Genomic DNA, 20,151 nt, shown 5'->3' with positions numbered 1-20,151 from the left:
CAAGTGGGAATTGATAGCCACAGAGCAGAATGGCAGGGGAGGGGTCTGTGGATACAAAATTACCAAGACGGAATATCAGAGGGATTCTGGCCAAACCAACCTAGCAAGATTCTTGATGAAGATGGGCCGGGGTGATTGGATAGCCCCTGAGGGGTGGTGGACGATGAAGAACAGATCAGATACTAGAGTGGGGCAGGGGTGAGTCAACCCAGAGTTCAGTTGACTGACTAGCTGGGTTCTTGCTAAAGTGAGATTTTGCAAGGAAGGGCACAGATGCACCTGGGAGAGGGTTCAGGAGCCCGACTGAAGTTTTATCAGCAGAGAATCTTTGTCCACGCACACTCTGGACATGACTGTTGACCCCGATGACCAGGCTGAGGCCGTGCTGGCCAAACCTCTCTCGTGGAAGATTACCGCCCCCGCCGCCGTCCTCACAGTCTACTCTTGGGAGTGCGGTCTGGACTCTGGACTCTGACTGGACCTACAGCCCACGAGTGAAGGGGTGGGCTCTACTGTGTCACCTCCTTGGGACTCGAGCACGTGCATAAGTTATTTGGAGTTTTTCTGCCCTGAGATTTGTCTATTAGGCACTTTTTATTCATACCTTGTCTCCTGTCTTTTTCACCATTGTGAGGTTGATATTGTCTCTGTTTTTCCCGTTGTAGAAACAGATTCAGTGACGTTGGCTGACCTCCCCAAGGTCACCCAGCTTTTAAGCGGCAGGCCTAGAGCCTGGACTTGGGTGTTCCCAGAGCCAGCTCTCTTCAGTGCTCAGCTCTCCGTCCGCATAGCCACTCAGTCACCCCGCTAAAGCTGTGTCAGCGAGAATTAGCTTATTCCCTGGGCCACTTATGCCCTGCTTTTAGGCAGGGTAAGGCTCATGGACTCCATGGGAGGGGGTATTCTTGAGCTGCATGTGGTCAAAGTCCACTCTGACGACTTCAGGGACCAAATCCTATTCCATATGGTCCATGGTGACTAGGCTCAAACTAGATTTTAATGAGAGACACATTCTGTTTTTTAAGGAAGTTCAGTTCAGTCACTCAGTTGTGTCTGACTCTTTGTGACCCCATGAGCTGCAGCACACCAGGCCTCCTTGTCCATCATCAACTCCCAGAGCTTGCTCAAACTCATGTCCATCGAGTTGGTGATGCCATCCAACCATCTCATCCTCTGTCGTCCCCTTCACCTCCTGCCTTCAATCTTTCCCAGCATCAGAGTCTTTCCCAAGGAGTCGGTTCTTCGCATTAGGTGGCCAAAGTATTGGAGTTTCAGCTTCAGCATAAGTCCTTCCAATGAATATTCAGGACTGATTTCTTTTAGGATAGTCCATGGGGTCGCTGAGGGTCGGGCACGACTAAGCGACTTCCCTTTCACTTTTCACTTTCCTGCATTGGAGAAGGAAATGGCAACCCACTCCAGTGTTCTTGCCTGGAGAATCCCAGGGATGGGGGAGCCTGGTAGGCTGCCCTCTGGGGTCGCACAGAGTTGGACACGACTGAAGTGACTTAGCAGAGAGAGACTGGTTGGATCTCCTTGCCGGGTTCTATTTAGTTATCTACCATCTGTCCATCTACCTACCTGTCTACTATCCTCTGCCTGCATATCTATTCACTATCTATCTGTCATCTATGCATCTACCTACCTGCCTATGATCCTTTCATCAATCTATGCACCTACCTATCAGTCTGTCTGTCTTCCCTGTCCGTCCATCTACCATCTATCTATTGCTTACCTATGTATCATCTGTCCCTCTATCTACTTACCTATCATCTATCTACCTACCTATCATTTGTCTATCTCTTACTCAAGGAGAAAGCTCCTTTCGGTTAATTATCATCTTAAAGCAAGAGAGTTCCAGAAAAAAAACATCTATTTCTGCTTTCTTGACTATGCCAAAGCCTTTGACTGTGGGGATCACAATAAACTGTGGAAAATTCTGAAAGAGATGGGAATACCAGACCACCTGACCTGCCTCTTGAGAAACCTGTATGCAGGTCAGGAAGCAACAGTTAGAACTGGACATGGAACAACAGACTGGTTCCAAATAGAAAAAGGAATACGTCAAGGCTGTATATTGTCACCCTGCTTATTTAACTTCTATGCAGAGTACATCATGAGAAACGCTGGACTGGAAGAAGCACAAGCTGGAATCAAGATTGCTGGGAGAAATATCAATAACCTCAGATATGCAGATGACACCACCCTTATGGCAGAAAGTGAAGAGGAACTAAAAAGCCTCTTGATGAAAGTGAAAGAGGAGAGTGAAAAAGTTGGCTTAAAGCTCAACATTCAGAAAACGAAGATCATGGCATCTGGTCCCATCATTTCATGGGAAATAGATGGGGAAACAGTGGAAACAGTGTCAGACTTTATTTTTTTGGGCTCCAAAATCACTGCAGATGGTGACTGCAGCCATGAAATTAAAAGACGCTTACTCCTTGGAAGAAAAGTTGTGACCAACTTAGATAGCACATTGAAAAGCAGAGACGTTACTTTGCCAACAAAGGTCCGTCTAGTCAAGGCTATGATTTTTCCAGTGGTCACATATGGATGTGAGAGTTGGACTGTGAAGAAAGCCAAGTGTCAAAGAATTGATGCTTTTGAACTGTGGTGTTGGAGAAGACTCCTGAGAGTCCCTTGGACTGCAAGGAGATCCAACCAGTCCATTCTAAAGGAGATCAGTCCTGGGTGTTCTTTGGAAGGAATGATGCTAAAGCTGAAACTCCAGTAATCTGGCCACCTCATGCGAAGAGTTGACTCATTGGAAAAGAATCTGGGGGCAGGAGGAGAAGGGGACGACCGAGGATGAGATGGCTGGATGGCATCACGGACTCGATGGACGTGAATTTGAGTGAACTCCGGGAGTTGGTGATGGACAGGGAGGCCTGGTGTGCTGCGATTCATGGGGTCGCAAAGAGTCAGACACGACTGAGTGACTGAACTGACTGAGTAAAGAAGGTTAACATCTATTCATTCTTAGCAGCATTGGGTCCATCCTCTGTTTCAACTGAGTGAGGTTGTCTGTGCGATGAGAGGTATTGTTCTGTCATCCTGGGGATGCCAGCGGGACCTGGGGGTGATTTCACGGGTCGTGACAGCTTGAGTCCAAGTTGTCAGAACGCATGGGCTGCGTGTTGGTTTTTCCGATCTCTACATAATGCGCAGGACAGATCTATAGAATGGACCGTTTCCTTTGTGGATCCTAGATGTTCCTTCTCCCTGCCTGTTTAGAGCGCTTAGCATATGTCAGTGCAAAGGACATCCTGCTGAAAATGTGTCCGACACATTTCTTCATGTTTTTTAGAAAAAATGGCTCTAAACAAATTGCAATTTGTTTCACTACGACCCTGGCTAAATCTAACTGACAGGTGCTGCAAAGCGCTTAGCTGGATGACAAATGCAACTGAGATCAAAAGCCGCCCCTCCCCCTGCCCCCGCCCTAACAGTTTCCCCCAGTTAAGCTGCTTTGGGGATCTGACAGCTAGCATCCTTCCTGGGTTGGCGGGGCGGGGGGTGGGGCGGCATGGGTTCTGTAAACAGGAGAGTCAGAAAGTGTCAGCCTCTGGTTGGAACCTGTGAGTCACAGAGCGGAAAGGTCCCACCCATTTGTTTCTGGCTTGTTAACCCCGTGACAGGACCGTGTTAGTCAGCGCTCATCCCAGAAAGTCAGCGATGTTTCTTCACCTTTTCATGTTGGTGAGGAGGTCAGGAGGCAGACCACACTGCTTTCGTTAGACTTACACCCTGGTTTTTGCTGCTTGTTTGTTTTTAACCTGGAGGCTGATGAGAAGAAGGTACTATCGCTCGGCCAGCAGCCTGCAGCGTCTGGTGCTGTTCGAGGAAGGAAACCCAGTCCCACCTGTACATCTGTCTCGATCAGGATGCGATGACAGGGAGGACAGGGCTCCCACATGGGAGGAGTTAGTTACTGAGGGGCGTGCATGTATTGGCAGGGCCGGGGTGGAGCCCAGGCAATGCCACTGCGGCAGGAGAGGGGACTTCTGCCTGCTGCTGTGCTGGGGGCCTCTGTTTGCTCGGCCTCCCGGCCTGCAGGGTGTGTGTGTGTGTGTGTGTGTGTGTGTGTGTGTGTGTGTGTGTGCAGGGCGTGTGTGTGCCTGTGTGTGTGAGTCTCAGGAAGCACCTCTTGGCTCGTGCCTCTGTGTGTGTGTGTGTGTGTGTGTGTGTGTGCAGGGCATGTGTGTGTGTGTGCAGGGCGTGTGTGTGCCTGTGTGTGTGAGTCTCAGGAAGCACCTTTTGGCTCGTGCCTCTGTGTGTGTGTGTGTGTGTGTGTGTGTGCAGGGCGTGTGTGTGCGTGTGTGTGTGAGTCTCAGGAAGCACCTTTGGGCTCGTGCCTGCAGTCTACCAGGGAGGTCTTACCTCCTCTGCCATATCCCCAGTCTCACGCGGTGCCCTTCCTGGTACCAGTCAGGGAACGAGCCTCGGGTTTCCTGGCCTCTTCGAGGTGCAGAAGCCTCCCTGAGGGGAGCCAGTTGTGCCCAGTTAACAGCAGAAAGTACAGCTCAGTGTCCACCTGGCCCTACACCTGCAGCCCTGACAGTGAGAGGTGTTTCGAGGGACCTGCACTGGGTGGGGACGAGGGGGATTTCAGAGCTGACTCCTCAGGGTAGAGGGATGGAGACTGGGGACTTCCCCGGTGGTCCGGTGGTGAGGAATCTGCCTCCCAGTGCAGGGGCCACGGGTTCCATCTCTGCTCCGGGAAGATCCCACATGCCGAGGGGCCACTCAGCCCATGCCCTGCAACCTCTGAGTCCTGGAGCCTGGAAGCCACTGAAGTGAGAAGCCCAACACTGCAACTAGAGAGTAGTCCCCACTCACAGCAACTAGATAAAGTCCTCACGCAGGAACGAAGACCCAGAGCAGCTCCCCCTCAAAAGGATGGAGACTGGCACCCAGGCCCTTGTGCAGACTGCCCGGACTCCCGAGGTGTGTTAGCCATCATTAGGGCCAGGATGCAGATGGCAAGCAAGAGGGGCTGGGGGTGCCGGGGTCAAGGCTAAGGGGAGCAGGTGGGGAGGCCGTCGTCCACCTTGGTCCTGAAAAGGTGACATCTGAGCCTCTAGGACAGTGGTTCTCAACAGGGCTGATTTCACCCCCTGGTGATACTTGGTGAGGTCCAGAGACACTTGTGGTTGTCATGCCTGGGAGGGACGAAGGTGTGGTAGTTACGATGTCTAGTGGGCAGAGTTCAGGGAGGTGGCTGACCATCCCACAGTGTGCAGGACAGCCCCACAACAGAGTTACCCAGCCCAGTGTCAGACAGCACGCTTCGGACAGCACGGGCATTTGACCCCAGAGCCTCTTTGTGTGTTGACTGAGGATCTTTCTCGGGGTGAACCAGGAGCATCCTGGGAACACGGCTTCTCACATGATGTTCTCCTTATTCACTGCTACCTAAGAGTGTGCAGGCTTTTTGAGAATCCTCTGGGAATGAGCAGAAAATCTGGCCCTTTTTTTTTGGAAGTACAGGGCGATGAAGGGGAGAAATTTATATTCTGATACGAATATTCTTACCTGCTTGGGTTAATGGATGAGGGTCTGGGTAGCAGTACTCCCTGTGTTCTCTCTGTGTGTGTGTGTGTGTGTGTGTGTGTGTGAGAGAGAGAGAGAGAGAGAGAGAGAGAGAGAGAGAGGACCTTCTGAGCCATGCCTGGGTGGCAGTGTGCACTAACACATCCTGTTGCTATGGTGATGAGATGCAGACTGTCTCTTCCCTGAGGCTCTGGAATTCTGGGAAATGGCTCCGAGCTTCCTATTCTGTTTTGCGTTGCCCTCTCCTGCTGGGAGCTGACAGCATCCGCGTGCGACCAGCTCAGGTGTGCCCTCGCCACCCCCACAGCCTCCCTGCTCCCCACGTCCCCTCAATGGGTTGCTTGGACAGCTGGCCTTCAAGCAGGTCGGCAGAAGGGAACTCAAGTGAACCAGAGGCAGCAGCGCTGTGGCCCAGGCAGGGTCCTCTGTCGCCTCGTATCCTGGACTCCTGAGAATTTTCTCCTGTGGCTTGGGAGGCAAACACACATACTGCCCACCCTCCCAAAGATGGTCCAGCCCTGCAGGCGGATGCTGCGCTGTCTCATTCTGTGTGTAGGAAGCCCCTCTGGGATGCCCGCTCTTTGTGGAGGGTGGTCCATCCACATGTGCGTTTCTCTTTGCAGGGCACGTCACCATCACCAACTACTTGTTGAACTATTTCCCTGGTCTTGACCTTGAAAGGAGGAATGCGTTCGGGTTCACGGCCCTGATGAAAGCCGCCATGCAGGGCCGGACGGAGTGCATCCGAGCCCTGATGCTAGCAGGTACGTCCCCACCTGTCTCCTGTGGTCTCGGCCCCAGGCAGTGCTGACTGTGCGCCTTAAAAAATACATGTTGGGACTTCCTTGCTGGTCCACTGGCTAAGACTCCACACTCCCAAGGCAGGGGGCCAGAGTTCGATCCCAGGTCAGGGAGCTTGATCCCACAGGCCACATCTAAGAGTTCACATACCACAACTAGAAAGATCCCATCTGTTGCAGTGAAGATTGAAGATCTTTTCCTCCTCATTCTAAAAGAGAGTCAGTGCCTAGAGCACAGCCTCCTTGAGTTATTCTAACAATTAGTGAGAAATGTTCATGAAGCCTGCACCCAGGGTCAGGCACAGAGAGAGCGTCTTAATATCTCACTCAGTGGGGGACGCTGTTGTCGCTGTTACTTGATTTCATCATCTTCATTTATTTTGGTTTTGTTCTTGGCACTGGCTTCAGCTGATCTCGCTGGACCCTACGAGCTCCCGGGGAGATGGCACGCCCTCCCATCTCAGTACCTTGTGTGTGCATGTGTGAAGTCGCTCAGTTGTGTCCAACTCTTCGCGACCCCATGGACTGTAGCCCTCCAGGCTCCTGTGTCCATGGGATTCTCCAGGCAAGAATACTGGAGTGGGTTGCCATTTCCTCCTCCAGGGGATCTTCCCAACCCAGGGAGCGAACCCACATCTCTTACGTCTCCTGCCCTGGCAAGCAGATTCTTTACCACTAGCAATACCGGGAAGACCCCTGCCTTGTGATTAGATTGGACTTAGAAGATTCCCAACCTACTTTGGATTGTTTTTTAGTTTTTCTCCTGCTTTACTTAACTGGAATATTTTAGGAAATGCTGTAAGAAAAATAAATTCTGTAAGTAAAGACAGGCTTCAAAGATGAACAACTTTTTTGTAACCAAAAAAGATATTAATTGAAATTAATTTCATTGACTGTGCTTTTGACTCAATGACAGTTTCATTTTTTTTTTAAAGAGCTGTGGGCTTCCCTAGTGATTCAGCAGGAAAGAATCTGCCTGCCAGTACAGGAGACTTGAATTGAATCATTGGGTCAGGAAGATGCCCTGGAGGAGGAAGTGGCAACCCATTCTAGTATTCTTGCCTAGAAAATCCCAGGGACAGAGGGGCCTGACGGGCTACTCTGTCCATGGGGTCGCAAAGAGTCAGACATGACTTAGCAATTAAACAACAGCAATCAGTTTCCATGAAGTTTATCAGGAACATTGGGGAGGGATGGTTCCTCCTAATTAAATGGTGATTATGATGCTTTTGTGTTTGGGGGGGTCCTTCATCTGCTTTTACTACTTCTGGATCTTATAATTGAGTATAGCCATTTACTTTTACCACCAAATCTTACCATGTCGATCCAGGAATTTCCCCCAGTGAATTCATTGGAATTACAAACCCTCTTGCTTTTGGATGAGTTGCCTCCTAATCACTCTAGACCTTGCATGGGCTTTCCTGTCTTTCTCTTTTCCTGGGTCTGGTGCAGGTTTCAGGCAGTTACAGGATCTCAGAACCATTTTTCAGATCTCAGGAGAGATGGGCCTGCTTAAGACAGTGTAATGCTAATGTGTTTTCCCCCTTTTCCTCTGTTATTTGGTTAACAAATTTGGCATTAGGTTTCATCCTTTCCTGTTCCCACCTGCGTGATCACAACCCCATCAGTCTAGAATAATCCCTCATGGGTACAAACCTCTAGGGCCCGCATCCCTGGACTGAACGTGGTCAGAGCAGAAAGATCCATAAAGCCAACTGGGCCCTGGTGTCAAATTCCAGCTCCTCCGTTCAGCCTCTCTACACACAAGGCCAGTCACCTCCTGCCCCAGGCCTGTTTCTTCTGTGATATTCAGCGGCCGTCAGTAGTTACTGCCGAGCGTCGAGATGGGGATGGACTGAGTTCACACATGACTCTGACGGTTGCCTGGAATGGAGGAAGCCGTCGGTAATGGTTGAAAAAGTAAAAAGTGTGAAATTGTTAGTTGCTCAGTCGTGCCTTACTCTTTGTGATCCCACGCACAAAGGCTCCTCTGTCCATGGGATTCTCCAGCAAGAATACTGGAGTGGGTTGCCATTCCCTTCTCCAGGGCATCTTCCTGACTCAGGGATCGAACCAGGGTCTCCTGCATTGCAGGTGGATTCTTCACCATCTGAGCCACCAGGGAAGATTTGGTTATCATTATTGTTATTATGGATTTTATTATTTAAAGAAATTTTATTTATTTTATTTTATGTTATTCATTTATTTTTGGCTGTGCTGGGTCTTCGTTGCTGTGCATCGGCTTTCTTTGTGGCGAGTGGGGGCTGCTTTTCCTTGCAGTTCGAGGGCTTCTCATTGCGGTCGCGTCTCTCCTTGGGGAGCACGGGCTCCAGGGCACACAGGCTTCAGTAGTTGCCTCTAGAGCACAGGCTCAGTAGTTGTGGAGCACGGACTTAGTTGCTCCAGCATGTGGGGTCTTCCCCAACCAGGGATCAAGCTCGTGTCCCATGCCTTGGCAGGCAGATTCCCCTCCACCAAGGGAGGGTAACACCAAGGAAGTCGGTTATTAGTGACTTTGTGTGTTTAATATGATTTGTTAAATGAAAAACTATGGGATACTTTTCCCTTTGAAAATATCCTTATGATGAGATACTTTACTTTCTTATGGAGGGTAATGAGCTTGTAACTTGGGTTTCTCAATCCTGGTCCTGTCGACACTGGGGCCAGGTGATTCTTCAGGGTTGGGCAGTCCTGTGAATTGCAGGCTGTTTAGCAGCACCCCTGGCCTCTGCTCGCTAGGTGACTGTAGCACCTCTTGGTTTTGACAACCAAAAATATCTCTGGACATTGCCAAACGTCCCCTATTGCGAAAGTCAACTGTTGTTGAAAGCCACTGATATGAAGCAAATGGGAAAAGATGGGGAAAGTGAAGAGAGAATCTGACACCTTTTTTCAGGAAGCTTTTGACTGCCCTCTAAGGCTTTTGCTGTTTAACTTTAGAATATTTTCATTTTCTGCTGTTGCCACTAAGTTATCTTCTACTTTTCCCCAGGAAAGCGGGTTACGTTTTTCTCTTACAGTAGATGTGTGTGTGTTTGTTTTAGAAGAGAAAACAATACGTGATTGAATGTCTTTTCTGAATTTGATACATAGCAATAAGGATACTTGTTGAGATATTTAAACAATTGGCATCAATCTTTTAAAGTCTTCTTATTTCCATTTGAATTTATTAAGAAAAACTAAAGCCTGTAAAGATCCTAAAATCTGAGTATTGCTTTTGGATTGATGTTTATGTACAGCTAAGAGCAAAGTACAGAATCAGGTCATCCTGTGATCATTTTAAAAGCAAAACGCATTTTGCATTACTACATAATAATGATTAGGATAAAATTGTGTATCTCATTTTCATTTTTTCGAGTTCAGTATTCTTCTGAACCTGAGTGTCTTTCTGAATCTGGGTTGAATTTCATTATATTTAATAAGAACTATTTCCTTTTAGAAATGATGAATCATTGAATTGAATGCCACCCCTAAACTGTTTAGATTTTCCAATAGTTCATAACCTATGAGTGCCTATGAGCTCTTATCTTACCTTGTCAGGCAGAACAAGGTAATGTCAGAATTACCAAAACTTAGGCTTTTAATAAAAATATAACTAGGTTCTAAAAAGCTCACCTGTTGGCTCTTTCATTTTTGGCTTCCTAAGGAGAACTGTCAGCTCTGCTGATATCACAGTGGGGTTGGGGCTGGGTGGTGCTGACTGCAGAATCTTGTTAATTCAGTGGAATATTAATGCCCCTAAGTAACGGGTCTGTTTAATAAGTGGCTCCGAGAACCCTAAGGAAGATGTGACTATCTCTGAAGAGAAGCAGAACCCAGCGGAGGTTGTCAGGTCCCAGACTTGCTTAAGAGAGCTGGTTTTCATACCTGACGTGTGTCATTGCTGCGGCGCCTGGGGAGCAAACACAAGCAAACAAAAGCTCCGAGTTTCCCTGTGAGTGTGGGGAACAAAACAGACGGGAAGGCGGAGGAGGCTCGTTTAACAAGCAGAGGCATTACCGCTGCTGATCACATCCTCATCCTTGTTGTAGGCAAGCCCTGACTGTGTGTTTCCGGAAAGCCGAAGGATACGATGTCCCCAGAGAGTTTTCTTTCTGCTTGTAGAGGAAAACATGGATTTCCCATAATTAAGTTGGAATAGTTTCAAGTTATTAAGCAGAGGAAGGACAAAAAAAATCAGGGATTTTATATCATCGAGGGCAAGGTCTCAGCCTGGGCACCCACGAAAGCCACACAAAGTCACTAATAACCTTGTGAGACAAGGACACGGAAGTACTTGTTCTAGAAAGTGAGACCAGGGGCAAGTATTTGTTCGAGAAAGTCACCCCAGGAAGCCAGCCAGGGATAAGGAAGCCAGACTGGGAAGACTGGAAAACGAAGCCATGTGAGTTACCGGGTGGGCACGTGGGAATCAGCGCTGCTGAGACCTCTCAGATTGAAGTGCCTGGGGATGGGGTGGGACCCCTGCCTTTAAGGGCTCTTCCTGATGACCCTGCCTCCTGATTTATCATATTGATTATACCCCAAGATATCATGTTGATTAATATATTGAATATATCCTATTCATATGAATAGCATATCATGTTGAATATCACATAGAATATCATATCATATTGAATATATCGTATTGATTACACCCCAGGTGCCCGAGATACAGGCTGGAGGTGGTCCAGGAGGAGGCCTGTAAGGGCTGGTCCACAGTGATCTTGTGTGACCGTCACTGCCAGAATAGAGTAATTCCCTCAGTTCCTGTCCTCTTGATGAGAAAGAATTCAGTTGAGAGACACGGAGCAGTTGTAAGGGGCAAGAGTTTTCCTGAGCAAAGCAAACGTACGCGCCTGGGGGAGAGAAGGGAAACCAGACGCCGCCCCTCGACTACGGGGTAGCGGTAGCGTTGTTTTTGCGGGGTGGAAAATCCCGCCTTACGTTCTGCGTAATTTGACGACCGGTTGATTGACAGCTGTAGGTTCTGTAACTTCCTCCTTGCCCGCAGATGCTTAGTCACAAGCACCCAAGTGAAACCCCAGGGGGTTGGGGAGCGGGGGGAGGGCAAACACGCAATGCTGATTTATTACAAATGCGGCATAATGAACGCAGGGTTACTGTGAGTCACCTCTCAGGTCTCGGTGCGCCTGCGCCGGCCTGTGCCGATGGTTTTATCTTGTTTTGCTCTGATAAGGCTGGAAACTTAACGGCCCTTGACCACAAAAGGGGAAGCTCTCTGGGTGTATTGTAATCACCTGTGTCTAGGTGGGGAGGGAAAGATGACCACACCCCCCACACCCCCCATCCAGGATGGAGCAGGGACCCACTCATGTCTAACATGAGCAGAAAGGCCTCGTGTGGGGGTGGGGCTGGGCAGAACTGGAGTGGGGCCTTCGTTTGAAGGGTGGGTTGCTCGGGGATAGACTTCCTGGGGTGGCTCAGATGGTAAAGAATACGCCTGCAGTGCAGGAGACCCAGGTTCAAACCCTGGGTGGGGAAGATCCTCTGAAGGAGGGCATGCAACCCTCTCTTGTATTCTTGCCTGGAGAATCCTATGGAGAGAGGAACCTGTCAACAGTCCATGGGGTTGCACAGTCTACAGTCCATGGGGTTACACAGACAGGACTGAAGTGTGTTAGCACATCACATGGGGTTGGGGGCTTACAGAGACATAGGAAAGGAAGTGATGCATCCTGGGCTCTGCCTACCTCCTGCTGGTCCCATGGACCCGGCCTTGACTCTTGGGGGAAAGGGTCCTAAGAATGAGCAACAGAAGGTAGATTGTCTTCCTTTAGTCCCTTTTAGGAGGTTTGCCTCTTCCAGTAACAGAAACCCCGACTTGACTGTTGATTAAATAAAGCAAGCATCTGTTTGTCTCAGCTCACTAGAAGTCACCCAACACAGCTGGCCCTGACTCCCTGAGAACATCACAGATCCAGGTTTCTTCCTCTATCCTTTTCTTGACCCAGCATTGCCCCCACACTCTCCACACCTCCACGCCCCACCCCTCCCTGTTGACTGGTCACCTCATGAAGAGCTGGGATGCTCACCGGAGTGCCAGCCTCAGATCCGTGTCTCGGACAGGAAGCAGCATCACTGATAACGTGGCCCCCTTTTCTAAACTTAATCACTTTGTTTATTTGTGGCTGTACTGGGTCTTTGTTGCTCTGTGTGGGCTTGCTCTGTTTGTAGCAAGCGGGGGCTACCGTCTAGTTGAGGTGTGTGGGCTTCTCATTGCTGGGGCTTCTCTTGCTGCAGAGTGTGGGCTCTGGAGCACGTGGGTGTCAGTAGTTGTAGCTCTAAGGGCTACCCTCTAGTTGAGGTGCCCAGGGTGTAGTTGTCCCTCGGTGTGAGATCTTAGTTCCCAGACCGGGGACTGAACCTGTGTGACTCCTGCATTGGCAGGCGGATTCTTAGCCACTGGACCACCAAGGAAGTCCCAGGGGTCCCTTTGATCAGGGATGCAATGGCCTTCTCTTTGGGGCTCCCTGACTAGTTATAAGGGAGGCTGGGAAAATGGAAGACAAGATCGCAGGTCAGAGAGGTTAGAACTCTGATCCTCAGTGGGGTGGGGATGTGTGTGGTTCCTCGGGGGACACTTTTGGCTGTCACAACTGGTGGAGTGCTAGTGGCATCTAGTGGGCAGAGACCAGGGATGCTGTTTAAAGTCCTGCAGTGATGCACAGAAGAGCCTCCTCCACATATAGTCATCTGGCCCAAATGTCAGTGTTGTTGTTCAGGTGCTTAGTCGCGTCCGACTCTTTGTGACCCCATGGCCTGCAGCACACCAGGCTTCCCTGTCCTTCACCACCTCCCAGAGATCGCACAGACTCGTGTCCGTTGAGTCAGTGATGCCATCCAACCGTCTCATCCTGTCATCCCCTTCATCTCCTGCCTTCAGTCTTTCCCAGCATCAGGGTCTTTTCCAGTGAGTTGGCTCTTCGCATCAGGTGGCCAAAGGATTGGAGTTTCAGCTTCAGCATCAGTCTTTCCAATGAACACCCAGGACTGATTTCCTTTAGGAAGGACTGGTTTGATCTCCCTTCAGTCTCTCAAACATCACAGTTCAAATAGTTCTGAGATTTTGAAACTTAGGGTTAGACCAGTGGTGGTGGACTGCCTAGAACTGAGTAGTTGCTGCCTTGAATAAAATAGAGGATCCCGTACAGACAACTCACAGCACCCAACTTGGTAGCAAATGAACTGACTGTCAGGAGCTCAGCTCTTGTCTACACTGCTGAAGCCCTGGGTGAACCAACAGAGGGGTGGGGGTGAGGGTGAGGATACCAAGAGTCTCCTGGGCAGGAGACTGGTACACTGGCCTTTCAGAGCTGCTCCATACTCTCTGAGAGGTATATACATAAAATGCTAATCGTCAGTACTTGTCTGTCATGATTTAATGACTGTGTCCAGGCCTTTAATATTACCCTGAATCACAGTGATTTCTGAAGGAAGTGAATCCCTCATTTGTAGCAGTATTCAAGACTCTTGGGTGGCACTACAGTCAGAATGGCCTTTGTTCTTTTGAGTGTTTGTACTTTCCAAGATGATTTTGGAGAGGAAGAGGCACACTCAACTTTTGACAGCTGTTCCTTTAGTTTTCCATTAGCATTTGAAAAATGTCTCTTTCAGGCAGTGTTCATTAAGATTTTAATTTTGCAGTTTGCTCCTTTTCAAGTGACATGCAATTAATTAAGGCTTAATGTGTCATCTATTTTTTGCAATGACATTTTTACTGCCCCCTTTTCATTTGAGTCAGTTTATAAATTGTACTCTAGCTAATGAGTTCCATCCTGATTTCCAGTTTCAAATAATTACCACTCTTCTAATATGGTGATTCTTTAATGTGTCACAGAATTAAGAGTGTTACTGGGCGAACTCAGGTGAGTTGGGTCTGCCTAGGCCATGGGCCATGGGGGCTGCAGGGCAAGGGAGCCACTGAGACCCCTCCTCCTCTATTCAGTGCTTATTCACCAGCCTTCGAGTGTCGGACACTCCAGTCTATGTGGGATGTACATGCAGAAGCCTCTTTCAAGACTGGTCTCTGCAGAGCTTGCAGGCTAGATAACTGCCCTGTTTCCCCACATTGTTTTGCCAGTGGAAATATGACTAAGGGGACTTGAAATCTTGAATGATTTTTAATATATGGCTGAGAGTGGACCAAGATTAACTGAACAGCAATTCCTTATTAATTTCTCTTTTACTGAAACTTACAAACATTTTGTCAAGTTGAATTGAAGATTAACTTTGCAGTATTAGGAGGGGCAGTTGGTGATATGGGGAGATTTGTGAACGAAGTGACTTGTGTAAGGGAGATGTAGGAGGCAGATTTCTCCAGAAAGACAGAATGGGTGGGAAATATATAATAAGAGAATTATTTTAGGGAGGTTTTTTTTTTCCCAGTAGTCATGTATGGATGTGAGAGTTGGACCATAAAGAAGGCTGAGCTCCAAAGAATTGATGCTTTGGAACTGTGGTTCTAGAGAAGACTCTTGAGAGCCCCTTGGACTGCAAGGAGATCAAACCCATCAATCCTAAAAGAAATCAACCCTGAATATTTATTGGAAGGACTGATGCTGAAGCTGAAGCTTGAAACCTTTGGCCACCTGATGTGAAGAGCTAACTCATTGGAAAAGACCCTGATGCTGGGAAAGATTGAAGGCGGGTGGAGAAGGGGATGACAGAGGATGAGATGGTTGGATGGTGTCCCCGACTCAATGGACATGCCTTTGGGCAAACTTCGGGAGACCGTGAAGGATAGGGAAGCCTGGCGTGTTGCAGTCCATAGAGTTGCAAAGTGTTGGACACGACTGAGCAACTGAACAGCAGCAAGTTTTAGGGAAATTGGCATTGGTAAGCCTGGAATCTGCAGGACATGCCAGGATCCTGGAGACTTGGGCAGGAGTGGATGCTACAGTCTTGAGGCTGAATTCTTTCTTCTCCTGAAAACGTCAGCTTTTGTTCTAAGTTCTTCAGCTAGTTGAAGGAGGCTCACCCACATTTTGGGTGCTAATCTCTTTGACCTAAAGTCAAGTGATTGTGGATGCTGATTGCATGTACAAAACACTTTCACAGTACACTTAGATTACTGTGGGATTAAATCCCTGAGCACTAGACCTGGGCTGTGTCGACACAGAAAGTTCACAGAGGAGGAGGCCTCCCTGCAGGGTAGGGGGAAGCGCAGACTATTGTGGGTCAGGACCCAGGTCTGGACGCTTCTCTCTTATCAGCTTTGAGGCCTCAGGCAGTGCCCTCAGCGACCATGACTGACATCCATTGTAACAGACGTTTATTAAATGCATGCCTCCCACCAATCAGAATGATATGTGTTCAGAAAGCAAAAACAACTAAGATGTGCCTCTGTCCTGGAAGCCCGCAGTCTGGTAAAGACGACAGACCTGTGACCAGCTAACCTGAAGCACCCAAAGTGAACAAACACACACTTCCTGCAAAAATAAGAATCATAACCTCCAGGAGTGAGATCTTGGAGGAAAAGGAGAGTTGATAGATAAATAGGGCAGCAAATGCTTTGCCAGTGACAGTTACTGGTAGTATTTTTAGAACATTCTAGTAGCATCCACCAGGTGTTACAAACCACCTGTCTCTCCATTGCTAGAAAGCCATGAAGTCTTATTTCTATATGAAAAAAAAAAAATTCCACAATTTAGGTGCTGAGTTTAGGCAGTTTTCTTTATAGGAAAGAGGGGCTTTTCAAGTGGTGCTAGTGGTAAAGAACCCGCATGTTGAGGCAGAAGACCCAGGTTTGATCCCTGGCTTGGGAAGATCCCCTGGAGAAGGGAATGACAAGCCACCCCAGTATTCTTGCCTGGAGGATCCCATGGACAGAGGAGGCTGGCAGACTATGGTCCACGGAGTCACAGAGAGTCAGACACAACTGAGTGACTAAGCACAGCACAAACCATGAAGTCGGGCACTTAAAGGTGGGTTGTGTTATAATAGTAAATGCCGGAGGTGACAGTCAGGTATGGGTTCATCAGGTAGCCCAGCTCCAAGGCAGAGGCAGTTGTCTCCGTCTTCTGTGTCTTTTGTTTTCTGTCTGTGGAAAGGAAAAGGCCTGTCTGCACCCACCCATTCCTATTTTCTCTTTCTGGTTTTCAGGGGCGGATGTCCACGCCAGGGACTCCCGCCGGGGGATGTCCTCCCAGGAGTGGGCTACCTACACCGGACGGTTTGAAGCGGTTCGGCTCATCCAGAGGCTACTGGAGCGACCCTGCCCGGAGCAGTTTGGGGAAAAGTACAAGCCAGAGCTGCCACTGGCCCTGGAAGCGGGTCAGAAGCCCGCGGGATCCAAGAGCTGCTTGCAGAAGCTCACGGATTTTGTGCGGTCCACGCTGAGCTCCCGCTCGCGCCAAGGCCTGGAGGATGGGGGCGCCCTGGACCACATGGTCAAGATGACCACGAGCCTCTACAGCCCCGCCGTGGCCATCGTCTGCCAGACCGTGTGCCCCGAGAGCCCCCCCTGTGTGGGCAAAAGGCGGCTGGCTGTGCAGGAGATCCTGGCATCGCGCGGGGATCCGGACACGCAAGCCCAGGAAAGGGACAAGGGGGAGGGCCCCGAGCCGCAATCCCAGACTTCCCAGGCCGTGGGGGTCTCCAAAGAGGAGGCCCCCAGAGCCGGCCTCGCGTCTTCGCAGCCGCCGGCCGCCCCCCGGAGGGCCAGCCTCCTGCCCCTGCAGCTGTTGCGGCGGAGCAGCGTGCGGCCCGGCATGACCATCCCCAAGGTGCGTGTCAGCAAGGCGCCCGCGCCCACCTTCCAGCCCGAGCGGGCGGCCCGGGGCAGCACCAAGGACAGCAGCCACCTGCAGCTGCCCAAGTGGCGGTACAAGGAGGCCAAGGAGGAGAAGCGGAAGGCGGAGGAGGCGGAGAAGCAGCGGCTGGCCGCCGCGCAGAAGGAAAAGCGGACGTCGTCCTGGAGAAAAAGGACGTGAGGGGGGTGTGTCCGGCGCGCGGGGGCGAGGCAGGACGCAGAGCCCGCCGGCCGGGCATGCGGAACTGCCGGGAGCCCTGGGGGGAGGCGGCCGGGCGCTGGGTGCGGTCCTCCCTGGAAGTGTGCGCCCCCGCCCCGCCCTTGCATTTTACGCACAACACCTCCCAGGGCGCACAGGCTCCCTTCGCGGCCCAGAAAACGCTCCTGTTTGTTCAGGCTGCACCCAAGAGTGAACTGGGCCAAGCCCTAATTGAATCGCCTGAAACCAGTTCCCCCAGCAATCAGTTCTCGTAGTGGGCATTCTACCGAAAACTCGACCACTGAGCCAGCAGAGAAGCCCCCCTTAGAACCTCAGTGCAGAGACATTTAAGACCAGTTTATCCAAAGGACATTTTCTGTATAGTTTTGTATTTTTCAGTTATGATCAGACTTACAGCACTTGACCAGTGACAGGGCTGTTTGTAAATATTTATGACGGTCTTAATGCATTTGTCTGAAGACCCTTTGTTTAAAATACTGTTTCTAGCAATAATTATTTGTGCTATCTCTATTCTGTTTCACATAGAATTTGTGGCATTCTCCTGTAGGCCCCCTTTTGCTTTTTTTATTGGGGGGCTTTGCCTTTCCATCTCCTTGGGGGTGCTCAAAAGCACCACACGTCCTTATTTGGATTAAGTAATGTCGAAGATTTCTATTGGATAAAGCCATTTGCTTTACGGCAAAATAATCAAGTAAGACAGAGGAGTCAAATTACCTTTAATTTCTGAAGCTCTCTTTTCCATCCAGTGGTAAAAATGAAGAAAGCCCAATTGTCAAAGTATGAGACTGAATAGAAGAGTGTATGTATTGCTAGAACTAAGCTCATTTTAAGCAAGGGATTTTAGATAATCTGCATATAAAGTCTTGAGCATACTCAAAAATAGAAAAAAAGTGTTTAAGAAAATGGGGGCAACTCTAATAAATTATTACTAGAAGTACAAAATTAAGTTATGTGCTCTTAGACAATTGAATTAAAATATCCTTAAGATGTAAAAAGAGACGCTAAAAGTGTAGAGTTCTGCAAACTACTGACAGGTGGGCCATACATTTTTTGAGAAATAGGGATTAGAGCTGAATGTTAAGCAAACATGTTTTTGGCAAATTCTCCTGGAGTGAGCTGGGTTGCTTCCTCCTCCCGGCTCAATTCTGACAGATACCTGGTGTGAAATTTTATTTTTCCTTTGATGAAAGCCCCTGATGTTCAGTTCATCCTCATGCAGGCTTTGTAGACTTGCCAAGATTCGGGAACTTTGGCAGCACATGGGTGTGGTATGCCCCAGGCCCTGAGCGCTCCGTGGGAGTTTTCTGTCCATACTTGTATCTCCAAAAAACTGAGAAATACTAATGAATCTCTGGCTCTCTGGGTTGCAGAGTATCTTTCACATATGCACTACCAACAGCACTTTATTTAAATATTATCCTGCGTATAAGCCATAGATTTAAAATATTGCAGACCAGTGGGAAGCCGTTTATTCTGTCTCTGGATTTACAGGGGAAATTGTGCTCCCTGGCCATGTGGTGACGAGCGCCCATCCATCTCATGAGTTGGGCGGCATGGCACTGGCTGTCCCTCCTCTTGCCCCCACCCCCCACTATCAGACACTGAGCATCTTACACTCATCTCTCCAAAAACCTCGATGAACAGACCATCAGGCTGCACCCAGACTAATGGGAGGCAGATGTGACGATAATCCATCTTTTGAAGTCAGATTTTAGTGAATTCCTCCCTAGTTCCAGAAGGGCCCAAGAAGAATGGCCCAGAGGTCTGGACCCGCTTTGAACATCACTGATGTGTTTGGCTGTGGGTCACCCTTGAGCCTAAGAGTTTGGCTTGGCCAAGTGCCTTTGGATGAGATGAGTGTTGGCCCCCAAGGTGGAGAGAAACATGGCTTGTCTCCCTGATGGGCCAGTAAGACCATGTTTTGTGTTGATATGTTTTGGTTGCTTTGAATGGTTGGCTGCGCTTTCCTCCCCAAGGGCTCACCCCTCCCTCTCCTCCAGTGTCGATCAGGGATGGGGGCACCGACGGGCAGTGCCCCCCCCAGCTCTGTCACCATGTAAGTTCCCTGCTGGCCCTTTTGCCTCCTTATTCTTGCTGTTTTCTGCCTATCTTCTGCTCCAGATTTAGCTAAAATGCCTTGATCATCCCTGGCGCCACTACTCAGAGGTCTAAAAAGAGCAGAAAGTGGTGGAGTTGTGGGAGATCGACAGTGTCCCTGGTAACTTGCTGCATCATGCCCTCCAGACACTCAAGAGTGAATGGACCGCAGATTTCGCCTGCTGCTTTTGTGCAGAATTCCGCCCCACCCACCACCTTCTTGCCATTTAGGGAGGGAGATTTAGCTTGCTCTCCTGACAGATGGGGTTTTCCTGGTGGCTCAGCTGGTAAAGAATCCGCCCGCAATGAGGGAGGCCTGGGTTCGATCCCTGGGTTGGGACGATTCCCCTGGAGAAGGGAATGGCTATTCACTCCAGTATTCTGGCCTGGAGAATTCCATGGACTGTATAGTCCATGGAGTTGCAAAGAGTCAGACGCGACTTGCAGCTTCACCTGACAGATGAGAGCACCGCCCTGCCGCACAGAACAAGGAGGATCCGGTGTCTGCTTTGCACTCCTGATGTTTATTAACTGTAAATAGTGAATTTCAACTTGACAGGTACCTTCTCAGGGATTTATATATAAATAGAGTTAGGAGGAAAGGTGAAGTATATTTTAATACTTTTTAGCATCTGAGTGAGTTGTTATCACACTAGACAGAAGAAATATTTCTAAGATAATGTCAGTGCTGCTTTTTCCCCAGGGCGATGCCTGGGAATCACCCCCTC

At 49.4% G+C, this 20,151-nt stretch overlaps 1 protein-coding gene across 1 annotated transcript in view; it reads left to right on the top strand.

Moving 5' to 3' along the window:
* ANKRD33B (ankyrin repeat domain 33B) overlaps window positions 1–19,758 on the top strand; it is a 97,513-nt gene extending 77,755 nt beyond the window's left edge. Inside the window, exons 3-4 of the mRNA XM_018065734.1 lie at window positions 6,177–6,317; window positions 16,458–19,758. Of these exons, the coding sequence (XP_017921223.1) occupies window positions 6,177–6,317; window positions 16,458–17,287 (971 nt within the window). The 3' untranslated portion in view covers window positions 17,288–19,758. The remainder of the gene's footprint in view (window positions 1–6,176; window positions 6,318–16,457) is intronic.

The sequence above is a fragment of the Capra hircus genome, chromosome 20 (assembly GCF_001704415.2).
Source record: "Capra hircus breed San Clemente chromosome 20, ASM170441v1, whole genome shotgun sequence".
NCBI lineage: Eukaryota > Metazoa > Chordata > Mammalia > Artiodactyla > Bovidae > Capra > Capra hircus.
The sequence above is the reverse complement of the archived record's forward strand: the minus strand, read 5'-3'. Positions and strand labels throughout refer to the sequence as shown.